This window comes from Hakea prostrata, chromosome 3, assembly GCF_041222555.1.
Source record: "Hakea prostrata isolate BN-2017 chromosome 3, UWA_Hpros_2, whole genome shotgun sequence".
NCBI classification, from domain to species: domain Eukaryota; kingdom Viridiplantae; phylum Streptophyta; class Magnoliopsida; order Proteales; family Proteaceae; genus Hakea; species Hakea prostrata.
In genome coordinates, this window is record NC_142602.1 from 24574527 (window position 1) to 24594051 (window position 19525).

The 19525-nt window shown below is 38.9% G+C and overlaps 1 protein-coding gene across 2 annotated transcripts in view; it reads right to left on the reverse strand.

Annotated features, from left to right (window-relative positions):
* LOC149021818 (MAP3K epsilon protein kinase 1-like) overlaps nt 1-19525 on the reverse strand; it is a 99816-nt gene that overhangs the window by 67796 nt on the left and 12495 nt on the right. For both annotated transcript variants that reach the window (XM_089149996.1, XM_089149995.1), the window contains exons 4-9: nt 18356-18429; nt 18162-18252; nt 17997-18080; nt 17172-17276; nt 11839-11970; nt 11497-11568 (exon numbers count right to left, since the gene is read on the reverse strand). In XM_089149996.1, coding sequence (XP_089006122.1) covers nt 11497-11568; nt 11839-11970; nt 17172-17276; nt 17997-18080; nt 18162-18252; nt 18356-18429 — 558 coding nt within the window. The remainder of the gene's footprint in view (nt 1-11496; nt 11569-11838; nt 11971-17171; nt 17277-17996; nt 18081-18161; nt 18253-18355; nt 18430-19525) is intronic.

Below are 19525 nucleotides of genomic sequence, written 5' to 3' on the forward strand. Positions count from 1 at the left end.
TAATCAAAATTCCAATAAACCCTTTCTTGGTTCCATATGACTTATGAGATGGTTCTATTGAAAAAGATCTTGGAAGAAATGGACCTTATTAAATTGAGGTTCACAGGTTGGGGCACTACAGGAATCCAGAGGAGACATCCAAGCCCAAAAATATGGAGTTGGAGGTCCATCTCCTAAGGTTACACTCCCACCATAAGTGAGAGATAACAGCTTCAACCACCAAGTTACTAACCAGGTCACAGATGGAAGAGCAAACAAAGGATCTTTGAAGCCATAACCAATCCCAAGCAAATCCAAAGGAGCATCTAGTGCAAAGCCAAATGGAAGAAATGAGTTTCTCGTGGATGGAGAGGGAAATAGGTCAAAAAGAGGTGACCCATGTCTTCAATACCATTCAAACAAAGGATGGAATTTGGGGAGGTCGTAATGTGATGGTGGAAAGAAAAGATTCGGTTGGGAGCAGTGGCTAAAGGTTCGCCAAAGAGTGAAAGTGTGATAGAGGATATGGCCTTTAAACCAAACAAGGGGAGCCAAAGGGAAAACCTGACCAAGGGAGTGGCATAAATTCCAAGCTGAAGAGGAAAAAAATTAACCCAAAGGAGGCATGGAGCCAAAATGGTGCAATCATAAAGTGAGGGGTGGGAGGGGTAGTAGACCTAAGTGAGATTCAAGTGGAGGGGGAAGGGGAGACCAAGAAGAAAGCAAGGTGGACTTGGGAATGCAAGACTCATACACCAGATGAGGACCAAAAAGGTTATAAAGGATTCCAAAGAATGCTAAGAATCAAGCCAAAGGGTGGTAAAGGTGCCATTAGAGATCCTAATAGAGATGGCAGAGAGGGAAAAGGCAAAGGACCTAAGGAGGAATATTCTACAGACCCAGGAGGGATCAGAGGGAGGGAGATAGTCCAGATAGAAACAGGATTTAAGAGGCAAGAATAGACCCAATTAACCTAGATGGAGTCGTACTTGGCAGATATTTCCAGATTCATTTCAGTAGGCCGGCATTACTGTAGTCTCTAATCCTACAAAAGCTAAGGCCACCTTTGGATTTGGGGAGTAGAGCACAGCAGAGAATGGAGTGGAGGAAGTGAAAGTTTCCATAGAGCGAATGGTGGATTTGAGAATGGAGAGAATGCCACACCAACACAAATAGGAATGGAGAACAAATTTGATGAGAATAATCTTACCAGCAAAGGAGAGAAGCTTACCTATCCAAATCTGCAGCCTCTTATGAATGAGGTCAAGCATTGTGTGTGACCATGGTTGGTGAGCTTGCTAGGGATGAGGGGAAGTCCACGATACACCACAGAGAGGGAGCTAAGGGAGAAGCCAGTGAGCTGCAAGAGAGAGGCCTTGGCAGAGCCAGAAAAACTAGTCAGGATGATCTAACTCAGGTTTGGCCAGTCTTCAAGATCCTCTGTGAACTAGAACCAGCTAGCATTTGGGCTAACAAAAAGGTTAGGGTTATCTATGGGAGGGTTTGAGTATAATTTTGGGATGTCCAAAGTTACCAAAGTTTAAATTAGGGTAATTAAGGTTTTAACAGAATCAGTAGTTGGATGGTTTCATGGAAGAATTAAGGCTATGGGTTGACCAAACTTACCCTGGGATGGAAAGGGAAGCCTTCTGCTGGATTTAGGGAAGGTTTAGGAATAAATGGGAAAATATGTGGACTGCTATGCTTATAGGGTATCCTAATTTACCCTGGCTAGTATGGGGTAGGCTAGGGTATTGGTTGGGAAAAGAAAAGCAAGCGTGGGAGCTAGTGGTTAGGACAAGGAATGATAGGGAAGCTTGTGGTTAGGTATGGGATGTGTTCCTGAAATTGTTTCAAGAATCTTGATTCTTCACTTGCCTCCTTTCTTTTTTCTGACTTTCTTTCTTGTCTTTCTTTTCTATCTTCTTTCTTTTCTTTCTTTTCTTTTTCTGGTTTTCTTCCATCTCTAATGTTGTCACAAGATCAAGAAAGAGCAAAAAGAAGTAAAGGAGACGTGGAGGTGCTGGAAGGGGGTTGTAAGTGTAAGAGAGGAGGGGAGGAGGTGGGGGGCTACTGCCACAAGGGAGAAGAGGGGGTGGGGGAGGGCTGTGCAGGGTGGGGAGGGGCCCTGCTGCTACCGCAAGAGAGAGAGAGGGGTAGGAGTGGCCCAAGTGGTTGTGCAGGGTTTAGGAGGGAGGGGAGGGGGTCGGTTTGATCAATTTTGGTTTGGAAACTCCTCTAGAGGACCTCTACGGCTAAGGAGAAGAGAAATGGTGAGAAAGGGAAGCCTTGGTGACTTCTAACTTTAAAGAGGAAGAAGTTATTAGGGGATCCATTGGTAATCACAGAGAATGAGGGAGACGAGATGCATGCCTCACCTAGTTGACGAAGGTGGGAGGGAAGCCCATCACGATGAGGACATTACATATGAAGTCCCAATACAGAGAGTCAAAAGCCTTATGGTGTCAAATTCCATGAGAGCCACAGGGAAGTGCAATTTGTGGTCGAATCCTCAAAGGGTTCCAGCACTAAAGAGGATGTTGTATGCAATGTTCTTACCAAATCAAATGCGGACTAGTTTTGGCTAACTAGAGAAGGACTGACTGATTTGAGGCGGTAAGCTAGGATTTTGGTAATGAATTTGTAGAGAAGGTTATTAAGGGAGATCTGGCGAAAGTCTAAGAGAGAGAGGTGGCACTAGGCTTTCTAAGGATGAGGAAAACGAATGCTCAGTTAATAGAGAGATCTAGGAACCAAGGTTTAAAGTATCCCACGATAACATACGATACTAGTCGATACGTATCCATATTTGACCCAACCGATACAATATATCTCGATATGTCTCTCCATTGAGTTACACTAAAATACACTAGCCAAAGCGATACAATACTCGATACAGAATACGTCTCTTAAAATCACTTAATCGATACGATACTCGATACTGATACTTTAAACCTTGCTAGGAACAATAGAAAAAGAAGTTGCAGATAGCTTCAAGCCTTTAACAAGGTCATCTTGGAAGAAGTCCCAAATGGCCTTGAAGAATCCCATGTTTAGACCATCCAGGCTAGGGGCTTTATTGGACTTGTGGGAGTTTATGGTAGAGAGGATTTCATTGGAGGTGGGAGTAGCTTGAATTGAAGGGACTCAATAAGGAAAAGGGAGACAAATTTATTGGTTAGGATGTGGGAAAAAGCATTTTCTGTAGGGAGCGAGGTGAGACCAAGAAGAGAATAAAAGAAAGTGGCCACTCATGCTTGATGCTAAGAGTGTCAAAGATCCAGACCCCCATTACTCAAAAGGAGCAAGGGGATGGAGGTGAAGTTATGGCGAGCTTTAAGGGATCAATGGAAGTAAGCAATGTTAGAGTCTCCGAGCTTAAGCCACTTGATTCTAGATTTTTGGCTAAAGCTCTCCTCCTAGGAGCATAAAGAGGAGACATTAGCAGATAGGGAGTTCTCATCCTATGCAAGGAAAGGGTTAAAGGGGTCAAATTGGAGGAGGGATTGTACCCAAGAGAGACTAGGACAACAAGAGGATATTTAGGAGGGGATGTTACCAAAGAGCTCATGCACTAGGATTTGAGTGCCAGTTTGGATTTATGGAGCTGTATGGCAAAACAACAAGGGGGAAAGGAGATGCAATGAACTGGTTTGTCCTAAGCTTCAAGAATAGTGGGGAGGAATGAAATATGGGAGGATCACATGCCAAGCATTATTCACAAGGAAGTGATCCAGCTTGGAAGGGATATGGGCATGGCTAAGGGTTAACCCATGTTTGACCATTAGGAAATTCAGTCAATGGGCTGATTGAAGGCATAGCTGATAGAGAGAAATGACTTAAGAGGGAGGAAAGAGAGTTGAAAGCAGAGAATTTAAGAAGACAAGGAGGAGATTTGGATTTTTTTAGGGATCCAAAAGGTCCCAAATGCGGCCAGTAAGAAAGTGGTCTTAGTTTGAGAGGAAGGACCAAGAGGGGGGGCTCAATGTTGGAGTAATAAGGGGATAGATAAAGAATAAAGAAGATAGGGGGAAGAAGGGGAAATCTTAGAATCAATCTTGAAGAAAGGGAAGAGGGAGAAGAACACTCATAAAAGAAGAAGAAGAAGAGGAGGAGACAAGAAAAGGGGGGATGCTGTAGACGCACAAAGCATAAGCTTTACTTCATTTTTCTTCTATTCCAAAAGTCTCCTTTTCTTATTGCAATGTAAGAGCCTACTTATAGCTTGACTAAGCTATCAAGAAATGGAAAATTAGTAGGCTACAAATAAAAACTAATATTGTAGTTACTAGCAACAATATAATCTTATGGAAATAGAAATTAATTAAAATTAGAAACTGCTAGGCTTTATATTTCAGTCACATGCATAAATAACATAAATGGCAACTACAAAAATAGAAACTAAACTAAGTTCCTAAATATCCCAAGAATAAAATCTCCAATAAAATCTGACATTGGGCCCCACAAAATCCTCTGTGAATATTCCAAGTATGCCAAATAATGGGCTATGACATTGTTCATGTGAACAGTATTTTGGCCTCCCCTTCTCATGTTTTGAGGTGGCCTTCAATGCTGGTTCAAATTGGTTCCAAGCTGGTTGTCCTCCATCATGGAGGCAATGCAATGGGCATTATCACGAGGGATGTGAGTCCCAAGGAAGGCATAGAAAGAAGCCTTAATGAATTTGAGAGCAGCTCTGACCTTTGCTTGTTCAGTGAAAGGGAATTTAACCCCCTAACATTCCAAATAAGGGCTTCAAACATGATCGGATCTCAGGGTGCATCGCAGTGCCAGACACAACTACTAATTCTTTATAAAAAATAGGCCCGACCACATCTGGGGTCAATGGAGATGGCAAGGTGGACCAAAGTCATCTCCATTCACCCCACCAAGGTTCAATTCTAGTTTCATCCCCATCCATTCAGTAGATCTCAATATCTGGTAAGCTAAGAAGTCAAGATATATCCTTAAAGGGAACAACCCTAAGGGCCAAAACTGAAATTGAATATAACTGGTTTATTTTTCACTCAAAGCGGATATAAATAGATGGCTAGACAGCTTACAACTCATAAAAGAATAGGAAATTTACATCTACTACCTCCCTAAGGTAATGTGTAATTTCAATTTCACCATCAAACTTCCAAAAAAAGATTTGGATGAATAAATAATAAATTAACAGAAAGGGAACAAGTACAAGGTCTTTAAGCAGAAGATCGGAAAGAAGAACTAAGACCCCAGGAGACAACAATGAGCCTGTTCCTTGGGGTATCATCAACAGGGGGGGTGGGAAATAGCTACCAACCTAGAAGAAACCTCAAAATAGATGGCATTCCAAATCCTGTCTACAGAGTGGGATTTGGAAGTCCATCTTCGAATATTTCGCTCCCACCAAAGGTGGTGGACCAAGGCATAAAAAACTAGCTTACCAATCCGGTCGCAAATGGAAGAACCTGAAAAGTTTCTCAAAATCCAAGACCAATCTCGCCCAAATCCGAATGAACGTCTCGAACAGGGCCATATGGAGGAAAGGGTTTTTCCCTAGATAGATCTGAAGAAAGTTCAAGAAAAGAAAAGGTGCTCAAGGGATTCCAAACAAGACCAACAAAGGATGCAGTTTTGGTTAACAGGAATGTGACGGCTAGAAAGAAAGGAATGGGTGGGGAGGGTGAGGTTAAGGGCTCTCCAAAGGGTAAGGGAATGATGAGAATGTGGCCTTTGAACCAAACCAAGGGGGTCCAGGGGGGCTTAGGTCTATGGGGTCTAATAAGGTTCCAAGCCGAGGAGGTGGAGAAGGTTTTGGTGGGGGAAGGGAGCCAAATGGTGAGGTCGCAGGGTGAGTTACAAAACGGGGGGAGAGACCAACAGAGGATGCAGCTTTGGTCAAACTTCCAAAATTATATGTACAGCACCTACCTTTTAGAATTACTGAGACTTAAACACAAACTGTATTCTTTTACATCTACTACCTCCCTGAGGTAATGTGTAATTTCAATTTCACCATCAAACTTCCATAATTATATGTACAACACCTACCTTTTAGAATTACTGAGACTTAAACACAAACTGTTAACTCTAGATGAAAAAACGTTAAATTTTTTCAGTTGTTGACCAAAATGTCCTTCATGCTAAAAGGGTAAAAACCATCCCCTTTACTCCTTCACCGGGTTCATCCATTAGCACCAGAAACTTATCTTCGTCATGCAAGAGCAGGTTCCCATCTGTGAGACACTTTGTTCCCAACTGCTAGAGAGCTTTGTTGATAGTGAAGCCGTTCCGTATGAGAGACCATAAATTAGGTGTCAATACCTATGCATTCAAACCTTGCTATTGCCATGGATTGAATATGGGGGAAATAAGAATCTTCACCTGTGAGGGAGTTTCTTGTAATCTGGCAAGAAGTGGGCACCTCAATAGTGGGGCACCAAACTCAAATTGGCGAACCTTGGGTACCCTTTCAGCACTTCCACCACCCTTTTCTTCCTCCCTCCCTGTCATACCCCCCGTAACCCTATTAGGGAATTGAAACAAATCACTCCAGAGAAATGCCAAAACATCATTTCTCTCTTTTCCAGGAGTTGCCTTCAAATACTAGAGTATTCTAGTAACAACCTTCATATGAGCCAGATATGGGTCATGCTTGAACTGGGTTACCAAGCTTATGGCAAATGCAATGTCAGACCTAATGTTGGGACAAGTAGATAAGCTTCCCTACTAGCCTTTGATATCTTCCTTTATCCACTGGTTCTTCCTCTTTTTCCTTGAGTTTAGTTCTTGTCTCAATAAAGATATCAACTGCCTTACACCCCAACATTTTCACTGCAAATAGTAGGTCTAAAACATACTTCCTTTGAGATAGGTAGATACCTTTCTTCGATCTGGCAATCAATTCCAAGGAAGTATTGTAGCTTCCCTAGATCTTTAATCTCAAACTCCTTAGTAAGAAAGTCCTATAGCCTCTATATTTATTCACCATCATCCCCTGTGATGAAAATATCATCCATATAGGCAATGAGAAGAGTGATTTTGGTATTTGACTTCTTGACAAACAATATATGATCACTATTACTTTGTTTGTAGCCAAGAGATGTCACTACCTTCTGGAGATGTCCAACCAGCATCTAGGAGATTGCTTTAGCACATAAATTGACCTCCTCAACCAAAAAACTTTTCCTGATGTACAGTGTCAGAGAAGCCATGTGGAACATCCATGTAGACTTCTTCCTCCAACTCTCTATGTAAAAAGGCATTCTTATATCTAATTGATAAAAGCTTTAATCTTTGTTTATAGCTACTGACGAAAGAACTCTAACAGTGTTCAGTTTTGCAACAAGGGCAAAAAGTCTCATGATACTCAACCCCATAGGTTTAGGTAAACCCCTTTGCAACCAATCTAGCCTTCAACCTATTGATCAACAATCCATATTCTATTTTACCACAAACACCTACTAGTTTTTTTCCTGGAGAAAGTGTAAGTAGCTCCCAAGTATCATTTTTCTTCATTGCCAGCATTTCCTTTACCATTGCTGCCTTTCATTTTTTATTCGCATAGGCTTTCTACCAACTCTTTGGAATAAATACAAATGATAAAGAGGATCTAAAAGCAGTATGAGTAAGACAAAGAATCATAAGAAATATACTAAGGTATGGGATGTTAAGTACAAGCTTTAACTCCTTTTCCAATAGCAATAGGAAGATCGAAAGCAGATACCCCAAGGGGAATGTTAGAATTTAGATCTGGAGCAAGAGGTTGAAGTGGTAACATGCCAACTTTCTCCACCTACTTTTGCTGATTGTGATTCTTCCTCTGATTAGTCTGCATCTCCTTATTCTGGTCAATTTTGTTTTGGAGGACCTCAATTGTGTGCCTCATAGGAGTGGTCTCCCCATGAGCATGATCCTAACAAGGTTTAGAAAAAGAAGGGAAGAATTAGAGTTCTTAGGTACATTGGCCGAAGTCTCCCCTTGGTCAAGAACTTCTTCCTGGACTTTTAGGCTGTGTTGTGGTGATGTGTGTTAGTCTATATTTTTGGTAGGATAGTCTAAAGTAGGAAAGAATATCTCTTCTCTTTGATTCTCCCCCTGAAGAGGTGTATAGTAGGCACAAAACTCATGAAAATGACATGCATGGACACCATGGTCCTCCTATAAGGAAGATGACAACATTTGTACTTCTTTTGAGTAGTACAATACCCCAAAAATATGCAATGTAGGCTGCAGGGTGCCAGCTTACTCTGGTGGGCTATAATTCTGGCATAACACACACAACCAAAAACCTTCGGGGGAATAACAAATGAAGAGTCTCCCGGAGAATCTCATTAGGACCTTAGAGCCAAATATCCTAGTGGGCATCCTATTCAAAGGGTAAGAAACAGTGAGTATAGCATCACTCCAATATTGGTCTGAGACATTCATGGCAATCATAATAGAATGAGCTATCTCTAATAGATGCATGTTCATTCTTTGGCAACCCCATTTTGGGCAGCCGTATCAACACAACTAGTCTGGTGTATTATGCTAGAGTCAAAGATATCTCTGAAATTCACTATAAATATACTAAGTTCAATTTTCACTGCAAATGATCTTTATAATGGCATTGAATTGAGTTTTAATCATATTATAAAAATCTCAAAAACACCGAAAAACCTCACTTTTTTTTTTTAAAGATAAATCCAAGTGGAACGAGAGAGACAATCAATAGAAGTGACAAAGTATCTATGGCCAGTAATAGACACATGTCTACAAGGGCCCCACACATCAGTATGAATCAACACAAAAGGAAAAGATTTTCTATTATGAATGCAAGGTAAATAACTAGAACAAGTTTGCTTAGCAAAAATGCAAGCTTCACAATAAAACTCTTCCTTGTTATAAGAAGAAACTAAATTAGGAAAAAACCTTTTTTAGAGCTCCTAGAGAGGGTGACCTAGTCTACGATGCCACTGATGAGATCTAACACAGCCGAATGGACATGATAAGGAGATGTATTGGAGCATAAGTAAATCCTCCAATCGGCTCCAACTGGTAAAGTACATTATCCAGTTTACCCGATCCTGGAAGACACAGTAGGAAGGAAAAAATGTCACTTTACAATTCAAGTCATTTGTAAGACTACTTATAAAAAAGCAAGTTAGTAGGAAGGATGGAACATGCAAACCTTTGGACAAAGAGAGTGAAGGAGAATGCTAAATGGTCCTTTTTAAGCAATGGAAGAATAAGAACCATCAGCAATACGAACTTTATCTTTACCTAAGGTAGGACAATAATGCAAGAAAAAAGATGTAGAACCTATCATATGATATGTGGCTCCGATTATCGATGATCCAAGGAGCAGCAATAGAAGAAACATGGAAGCCTGTAAAAGTTTTACCTAATGTAGCAAGATAGGAGTTGGTATGGGTAGTGGAAGGAGCAATAGTAGAGGCCACATCAGCAATAGAAGACTATAAAATATGTCACAGAATAGCTAACTTCTCCTGAGAAAAACTAAAGTCTGCAGTAGGTATCATTGGAACAGTCTCAAAAAGGTTGGCTTTCGATTTTCCCCTCCTTTGTGCCCTTTTTTGCTCAAAATTAGCAGGCTTCCAATGGAGTTTCAAACGGCCTTGGTATAATAAGGTTGTTGCAGTGCACATATAACAACCTCTTTAGCCAAATTAGATATGGTGATAACAAACTGAAGAGTAGATTTCTCCACAATAGGAGCATAAAGCATAATGAGACGACGACTTTCCTCGCACTGAACAAAAGCATAAGACTGTTCCAGAGTGGGAAAGGGAGAACAGCTTGCATTTGCACCCTAATCTGATTATATTCCACATTCAAACTAGCCAGGAAGTCATATACACAAATCTTATCAATATGTTTCTTAAAAGTAGCCACATCATCCGGATTCGTGGGGTGATAATCCCCATAATGATCCAACTCCTGCCAAAGAGATCACAATTTAGCATAATACTAGGCCACAGTCAGCTCCTTCGGAGTAGTCTCATAAAGCTTCTTTAGTAGCTTATAAATACATGCATCTATATAATTAGGGTTCTTCAAAAGTTGGGTAAGTTGCAGAATTTTTAAGTGAAGAAGATGACATGCAAGATTTTTAGAAACTGAGAAAATACATTCCCGAAATGGCCATGTCTCTGTAGTTGCCTTCCAGGTCTATGCCGCTTTATATAGCAATAGATATCTTCGGGCAATATTTGGATTCATGGAATTTAGGAGAAACAACATGATGGGAGATTCATTCGAAATCCACTTATCCTGAGAACTGCCAATGGTCGAAGGCTTGACTGCATGCCTGTAATGTGGCCAACAAGTCCTCTTCTAGCAATTGTCAGATACGCTAAACGAGACCAAATCAAATATTTGTCCCATCAAACAGTACTGAAAGATAAGTAAGGATAGGATAATGTTCAAAACCAATTGGAGCAGAAGCACCATCACTGGAGCCCATGTTTTTCTCAAAAAACATGTTGTTCTTCAGTCTTCAACTCTTCAAAGCAACCGAAACATCACAGGAATCTCAAGAAAAAACAATGAAATAGGATTAAGGTATCAAAGAGATAGAATAAGGGACAGCATCAATTCATATCGAACCACGTCAAGATGCTGCCCTAAAAAAGGGCAGAAAAAGGGGTTACCATCGGCTGTGAAAAGTGATCACCGGTGGCGATAAAAGGGAGAAACAGCGGCAGTGATGGGAGAAAGAAGAAGAAGAAGAAGAGTGGGCGACGGAAGTAGAGGAAGAAGAAGAGGTGGCGGCAGTAGTTTTTTTTTTTTTTTTTTTATCCTCCCTTAATAGACTTTTGGCTCTGATGCCATGTAGAAAGAGTCGATTTGGGTAGAATGGCTTGAATGATCAATGTGATCTCAAGCCCTTTATTTATGATGATGTGAAAAATACAATATTACATAATTCCCCCTTCTTGGGAAACAAGAAATAACAAACTGAATAAATAAACCAAACTACTACTATAACTGAACCAACCAACCAACATCATCCAAATCATTTCAAACTTGAAACACGTTCTCTTTATCCCATTCTGCACATCCCATAAATCTTGGACTGATCTGACTACCAAAAACCCCACTTGAGATTATCCCATTCAAGAACCCTAATCATCTCAACCCTACAAGACTCTTGAAATTTGATGCAGCGAATCCGCATACTCATAGGAAGCATTCTATCAACCAAAGTAGTTATACACCAACACAAAACAACCCATTACAGCCCCTTAACTCATTTGGGAATCAAAACACTAAACATTACACCCCTAATTGACTTTGGCTAACCTGTTTATAACTTAGCCCAATTAGAGCTGACTCTGTTTACAGATCCTGTTATTGGCCCTCAGACCTCCTGAGACTACAGCACTCTCTCCCTCACCAGTTTGGAATTTTGGTACTGGTAATTTTATTCAATAAAAAAAAAATCAACACACATAAACTACGAATTAATGTAGGCTGCCCTCCAGACTTAACACAAACCCTCCCCCTCATGATACAATTTGTAACACTTACCTTTTTAAAACACTGACATAGGAAATCTGTGATGCCAGGGGATAGATGCTCAGGTATTGGAGGATGTTCATCCTGAAAACCATCAAGGGAAAAAAATGAAAAAAAAAAAATAATGGGGCACACAATGCATGCTGTCAAGCCAAATAATTTGGAATATATTTCTCCCAATAACAGTAGAAACGGAACAGTAACCCATTACAACAGAAGTGGTTCAAACACAACCCACGAAGATAAAGACAGAACAAAAAAGCCATCTCAGAAATCCTTCCTAAAGACTACACACTGCATACTAAATACACCAAATAAAGCAAGATAAGTACAAATGTTGACTAGTGTGAAAACCTGAACAATCCGGAAGAGAGCTGGCATAGGCTGGATATCAAAGTAAGGAGGAACGCAAGTAAGGAGCTCAATTACAGTGCAACCAACACTCCATATATCTGAAGCAGCACAGACTCCTGACATTTCAATCACCTGCACCAAATAAATCAGTTCACTTTGAAGGCTCTCCACGCCTCCACTATAGAATTTGGCAAATATGATATTAATCATTTTTATCTATAAATAATGAACTATGGTTATTCTGGGAAAAAAATTATCAGTTGACCAACCAGGGTAGCATGACTATGTAGCATAAATGGATAGAAAGAAAAAATAAATTTTTGGCATATCCCAAAAATAAAAATCTAAACATTCTACCAGAACTATATTACATGATTATTTATCAAAAATTCCTGAGAAATATTTAATGATATGCGGGAGGACCGTAGGAAACAGCATTTGAAATTCTTTTCTGGATGAATGAATGATATCAATAACCAAGCTCTGAAAGGGGAGAGATTAGAGAAAGAACATACAAAAAAAAAAGATAGCGCAAGAAGAAGGGGCTAGAGGGGGCAGATTACAAGTTTTGAAATTTCTAAAAGCCTATTTAATAAAAGCCTTCTCCAAAGTGCAAAATTCTCCTCCAGTTGGACCCTCTTAACCCTACCTACAGTGAGGAAGAGATATCCCTATCCGCGGATCTCTCTTCTCTTTGTACCCAACAAGAGAGCTTCCTCTGGCCAAAGTCTACAGTCAAATGGCTTGAACTTGGAAACTCAATTACAACATACTTCCACTTTTCTCTTAAAGCTTGCCACAATCTCAATTCCATTCCCTTACTCCTCTCCAGTAATGGGGTTTGGATCATGTATGCCCCCAAAAACAAGCATGAATTGGTCTCTTTCTTCTCCATTCCTCTTGTCCCCAATTTCCCCCACCTTGCACCCCTCTTTTCCTAAACCCAATCAATAAATTTGTCCATCCTTCACTTCCTAGTTCTCCCCAAGCTATCCTATCCACCTTCGAGTCCTTGTTACAATCAATTCTCATAAGCCAACTGGGCCCCCGGGGCATGATAATTTCACCATAGGTTTTTTCAAGGCTTTGTGGACTTCATCCAAGACGATCTCATTCATGCCATTTGTAGCTTCTTTTTAAACCCTCCCAACTCTTTTCATCAAACAAGCCCTTCCTTGTCTCATCCCCAAAAAGCCTAGCACCATGTCACTCTCGAACTTTAGGCTTATCTCCCTTTATAATCTCCTCTAAAAGTTCACTAGAAAAATTCTTGCCAATAGCATCAAGCTTGCAATTCTATTTCTTATTAGCCAAACTCAATTTGCCTTCCTCATTAGTAGGAGTATTGTAGACAACATCCTTCTTTGTACGGAGATTGTTTAAGGTTTGATTGCACATCGCACTCCCCCATTGCCCTCACAAAAATTAACGCTCATAGAGCCTTTAACTCCCACAGATGAGATTTCATTTGTGATGTCCTCTCCCAGATGAGGTTCCCTCCTCCTTCCACCAGATTGAAGTGTGCATCCCAACTCCATACTTCTCCATTATCACCAATGGTTCCTTAGCTGGTTTCTTTCCTTCTAAAGTTGGTATCCACCAAGATTACTCCCTCTCTCCTTATCTTTTCTCCCTTTCCTTGGACGTTCTCTTTAGAAGTACCCAATCTAACACTAACAAACATCTCACTTCTCTAGTTCTAAAATGCAAATCTCCCAACTTAACCCATTTAGCTTTTGTTGATGATCTTATGATATCTAAAGCTTTCCCTCTCCCATTTGTTCCATTCTTTCCTCCTCTCCCTCTTTGGATCCCTCTCTAGCCTCCGTATTGACCTAGAGAAAACTCACCAACTTTTGGCCAATGTCTGAAATTTCAGTTAAGGCCTCCCTCTTATAGCTTCTTGGTTTCTCTATTGGTTCCCTTCCAATTGTCTGGGGGTGGGCTTGCTCTTATCCTAAGAGGCTCACTAACCATCATACACCCCATTGCTTGGCCTATTCTATAAAAAGCTTCAACTCTAGAAGGGCAAGCTTCTCCACTTTATTGGTAGGGCAATTCTAATCAAATCAATCCTCTAATCCTCCTACCTTTATTGGTGTGGCAAAATCTCCATTCATAAATCTAGCATTAAAGCCATGGAAGCCCTCTTCCATGCCTTCCTATGAAAGGGTTAAGATGAAGCTCATCTAGAAAATATCCTCCAAGAATAACTTCAACCTAGGTTAACTAGGTATATTCTTATCTCTTGAAAACTAGCACCGTCTAGATTGCCTCTCTTCCCTCGAAACCTTCCTCGGACTGTAGAAAACTTCTTTTCCTCAAACCTTCTGCTCTCTCTACCACCTCTACTACCTCTAGTGGTTTCTCCACTTTCTTTTAGCTTGAGACTTGGCATTGAATGGTATCCTCTACAATTTTTTGGGCCTCTGTTTGTCTATGCCTCCCTAATACCTAAGTTTACCCTTTTCTAAATTTTCATCTCGATGGTTCCTGGTCTCTCTCCCCCCCCCCCCCCCCCAAGGCTCCTTCACCACTCATCTTTCCTTAACTTCTAGTTTGGTTCAAATGCCACATTCCCCACCTTGCCTTTACAATTTGGATAACTCTTAACCATTGCCTCCCCACCCAGTCTTTCCTTATTCACCGCCATATCCTTGCTAGCCCCAACTAAATCCTTTGTTGGAACGGCATTGAAGATGTGGATCATCTCATTTTCTCTTACCCTTCTTTCACTCCATATGTAACAAAGTTGTTTCCTGCATCCACACTCAAGATGCTCATTTTGTTTTTTTTTTCAAACTTAGTTAGGGATTGTAGGACTTATATTTGGGAAATTGGTGTTTAGAGTATCTTCTTTATGGTGGAAGCGTGACCTTATGATATAGACCTCAAACTCTATGTCTTTGAACTCGATTTGGATAGCAATCTACATTGAAACTTCCTCTAGAATCTAGTTGCCTCACCCCTCTATTTTGGGCACCCCAAGGAATAGGCTTATTTGGGTTCTGGGTCTAGGCTCCTCTTTGCATACTACAAGCTGATTGCTAGTTGCTCCACAAACCCCTTCCCCCTTCTCTTGCTCTCCTTGTATATATTCTTCTCCCTTTTTTTTGTGAAATCTTCTCACTTTTATTCCCCTTTGGGATTTTGGTAATGATATCTTACTCATACCACCCCAAAAAAAAAGATTGATAGCATAAAGGAATTACGACTAATCTTAAATGTTGGTAGTAAATCCTATTAAGTGTCCTTTTTTCCCCCAATTTTACCCATTTCAAAGCATCCAATATTTACTAATCATAGATTAAAATGTGGTCAGTTAAGAACTGGAAATTACTTTCCTATTACGATAAGCAAGTGAAGGTCACTTCCAAATGGAAGTTCTGCTTGGTTGGTACTCATCCATCATTCAATGTTTTTGTTGCTTTTCCTTTTTAAATAATTTAAATTTAAATGTTTGGAAAACTTTTCCAACATTGAGAATTTTCATTTATTTTTTATTGTTTAGTATATTCAATGGAATTTGATTTTCTTTCTTTTTTATTTATTTATTTCCATCCATAAAGACAATACAGAATTTTTAATTTAATACGTTGAGTAAAATTAGGTTTTTTTTGTTTATGTATAACGAGAGTTGGGATGAAATTCGGGGTGTCAATAACTGAGTAAAAATGGAGATGTTTTTTGTTTTTTCCTCCATATATTGTAAAAGGTATATTAATTTTAATTTGAATGAGTTTTTTTCTTTTAGAGATTAGCATGTTCACTTTTAGAGAGAAAATTTTGTTTAAAGGTGAACATTGTAGAATTCATATAAAGCTAATTTAAGTTTAATTTTAATAAGCTTTGTTTGAGATACACGCCTAAGGTTCCTTTTTTTCCCACCCAAAAAAAAGATATTGTTAGGTTTTGGTTGCCATTATTCAATTTCTTTTTCTTTTTTTTCTTTCTTTTTCCTTAACCATTTTTTCTCTCCCTCTTTTATAGGAGCCCAAACATATATATATATATATATATATATATATATATATATATATATATATATATATATATATATATATATATATATATATATATATATATATATATATATATATATTTATTTTTTTTTTTTTTTTTTTAATAACATATGAAAATAAAGTTTATCTAGAGAAAGAACAGGGTGAAATGTGTGAAATTTGTGATTTTTTTTTTGGTTAAAAAAATGGTTTTATAATCTTCATTTAATAACTTAACTGAAATAGGGGGGAGGAAATCATATACCTGTAAGGTTAACTTGATTTAATTTAAATGAGCTCCTTTTAGGATAGGCATTTTTTTTATTTGGATTTTCATTTACTGTAAAGTTAAATTGAATCTAATTTAAATGAGTTCTTTGTAAGGAAACTCATATTTGCACCTTCAATATTTTGGAGTCTTATAATAGAGATTTTACTCTGCTTGCATATATACCTGACACGAAGAGGAATTATTTATTTCAGAAAAAATATAGATGCTGAGAGGAGATAGGATAAACTATTAAATGGTGTGCTTCTATTTTCTTTTCTTACGAGATGTTTTGAAAATAAAATATAGAGAGGCTTTTTGGGGAGATGAAAACAATGGGAGGTTTTATGATTGGGAATAATATTCACAAGAGAGAAATAAGGGAGGTATCAACTAGCAAATAGATGCAAGCACCGAGGTAAAAGGGTGTTAGTGTCCATTTGGGGGTTTAGTCTAGAGTTCAATTTAGGAATGTAATTTAGAGATAATTAGGAATTGATATAGATGTCTAAGGAAGACATTAAATGGGAAAATGCATGAGTGACAATAGGAGTGAGTTGATAACATACAATCATATTTAATGTATAAATAAATAAGATATCTAGAAATTTATCTAGAGTTTTAGAACTGAATATGTATGAGTTAAATAATAAAGTCTTAAAATTTTATTCTGAAGAATCAAGAATAATATAGCAATGAAATGAAAATAGTGATGACATTAAATGAATAAAATAATGAACTATTTATTTTGGTAACAGATGCACCTGTTGGGAGGAAGCGACTAGTAAAAGATACATCTATTTAGAATAAGTGAGGGTATTTTGTTCCAGTAAAAAAGTACACCAAAACAAACTCAATTTATACTTTTGCATAAGAGTATATATATATAACATAAGTTAAGAGTCAGAAAGAGGAACAAGCTGCTAAGGTGCACATGAAAGATCTTGCAGAAGAGGCAAGGGGGAAAGCCTACTCCAAATGTTTACAGCATCACCATATTTATATAAGCAAAACTACATAATAGAACTTCACCGAATTGTGGCAAACAATGCTCCAGTGGCTACCTCAGGGGCCATCCAGTATGGTGTTCCAGCAACAGAAAATGTGTTATTACCATCTGCCTCAGTGAGTTTTGTAGCAACCCCAAAATCAGCAAGTTTCACAAGACCCTTAACAAACACATCAATTAAAAACAAGTCACTAAGTACTACAACAGAGAAAAATATCATATCAAACTAGTAATGCCAGTACTACAACATTTGCATGGGATAATGTGGAATCATCTTCCCAAAAAGTTAATATATAGAAACAAAAAGGAGGATAAGCAACAAAATAAAAGCAAGGCACTTATTGGAAACCATGAATGTGGATTCTTCTCAAGAGCAAAAGAACATCCTATAAGCTTCCCACCCCTCTAACCAACTCCCACCATAAATTTGGCAAGCCTCAACCTTAACAAAAGGAAAATCTTTACTGTGATTGGAAGTAGTGTGGAGCAGTCCCATGTCATACCAATCCAGGTGTCTCTGATCAAATGATTCTGACAAAGGATCAGCTGATCCTACGAAAAAGAACCTGATATAAATGGTGAATTGGTTAATGAATTGTTTTTTATCACACCCGTTCACTACCCCCAGATTGGCAATCTGATAACCATCTTTAAACCATCCTATACAATCTATTTATCACAAAACTTACATGATAATGTTCCAATACAAGGCCGAGAAGAGGACTAAGCATTACATGGACTATAAATCAAAAGACTGACTAAAAACCAAAGTGAGAAATAGTGTGGACAAAAATAAGTGTAGAGAAAATGAATGATGTCTTCAACTAAAGTTGAGACATAAAAACTATTAAAGTAGAGCAGTACATCACTTCGACATTACCTCTTTAGTTGTCAATATATTTGCACCTTTGATGTCCCGATGAATTACACCTTGTTCATGCAGATAAACCAAGCCTTCCAGAACCTATTCATGGACAAGAAGATATCATCCAGTGAAGAACGAAATTTAGAAATGTGGCACGCTAATGCAAACTTCAGCAAAAACCTGGGCAATATAAAGAGCAACTAATGATTCAGGGAAGGGTCCAAATTTGTTTGGTTTGATGATGTTTGCAAGTGAGCCATTCTCAACATACCTGCATCAGAACCAGTCAAACCTTGTTAACAGGTATAATTTGAAACATTGAAATCCTTAATGAGGTTGCACCAAAAAGACAAATAAAATTAAAAACCACTCACTCAAGAATAATGTGCAGGTGCGTCTTTGTCTTTGAGGATCCAAGATACTTTACAATGTTTTTGTGGTTCAAAATCTGCCAATATAGAAAAGAAAATGACAGAGGCAAGGACAAAAAACCAGCAGATGATAGTGGTGATGTTGCATAAACTTCTATGAATTTAGTACACCATATATCTGCACCGACAAGAACTGGGTCCTCCATATCTAACCCCAAAAAGTTAAAATAATCAAGAAAGTCATAACTCTTTATGTATACAACTAATCAGTTCTCAGTGTGGCCAAACGAGACTTCAAGTGCATCAAGTGTAATCTGTAATAACGAATTAGATCAATTTTACAGTACAAAATATTTCAAAGAGCTGGTATCCAGTAGCAACAACAGAGAGCAAATTTTAATTGGGGAATAAATCTGAACACAAAAAAAAAAATTGGAATTGGTCCAATATTCCAATTTGGAAAAAAAAAATCAATCTAAATCCACAATAGTTCACAGAAAACGTCACTCATTTACAGGATGAATTATTGGTTCCCCAATAATCACAAATTATTTGAAGACCTAAAGAGTCCAAATTTTCTAACTGAATACAATTTGGAACACAACCATCCTCCCCCCCCCCCCCCCCCTAGTTACCCATACACATTTTCCAGTGCTGGTGGCAAGAGTGCCTGGTCCTGATGCCAGGGCCCATCAGAATAACCAGTGGTGAATGGTGAACCATGATGGTGGTAGGTGGTGATGATGGTGGTGAAAGGAAACCTGTCAGCAATTGTTAGCAGCTGTCCAACATGCTACGCATGTTCAGTCAACCATGTTTGAGAGGGTGAGGTTGAAGCATAATGGATCACTAGTGGAACTCTAGCAGAAGTGGCTACAGAAAGGAAACCAAAATAACTTTAGGGTTTTTAGGGCTCTGACACCCAAGTTGAATATCAGAAAATTCAACTAGTCACCAGAGCACAGAGATCAACTTTATTTATAGATTTTAGGATGACAGACAATGTATGCAAGGAGATGATCTAATGCAGTTTGGCTGCCAAGAAACAGCCTCAGGTGTAGAGATTCTTCCCTACACCAGAACCATTAGGTGTAGGTGTAAGGGACCCCGCCTACACCAGCAACTACAATTGTGGGTATAGGCTTATGTTACTGTATATTATAATTAGGGTTG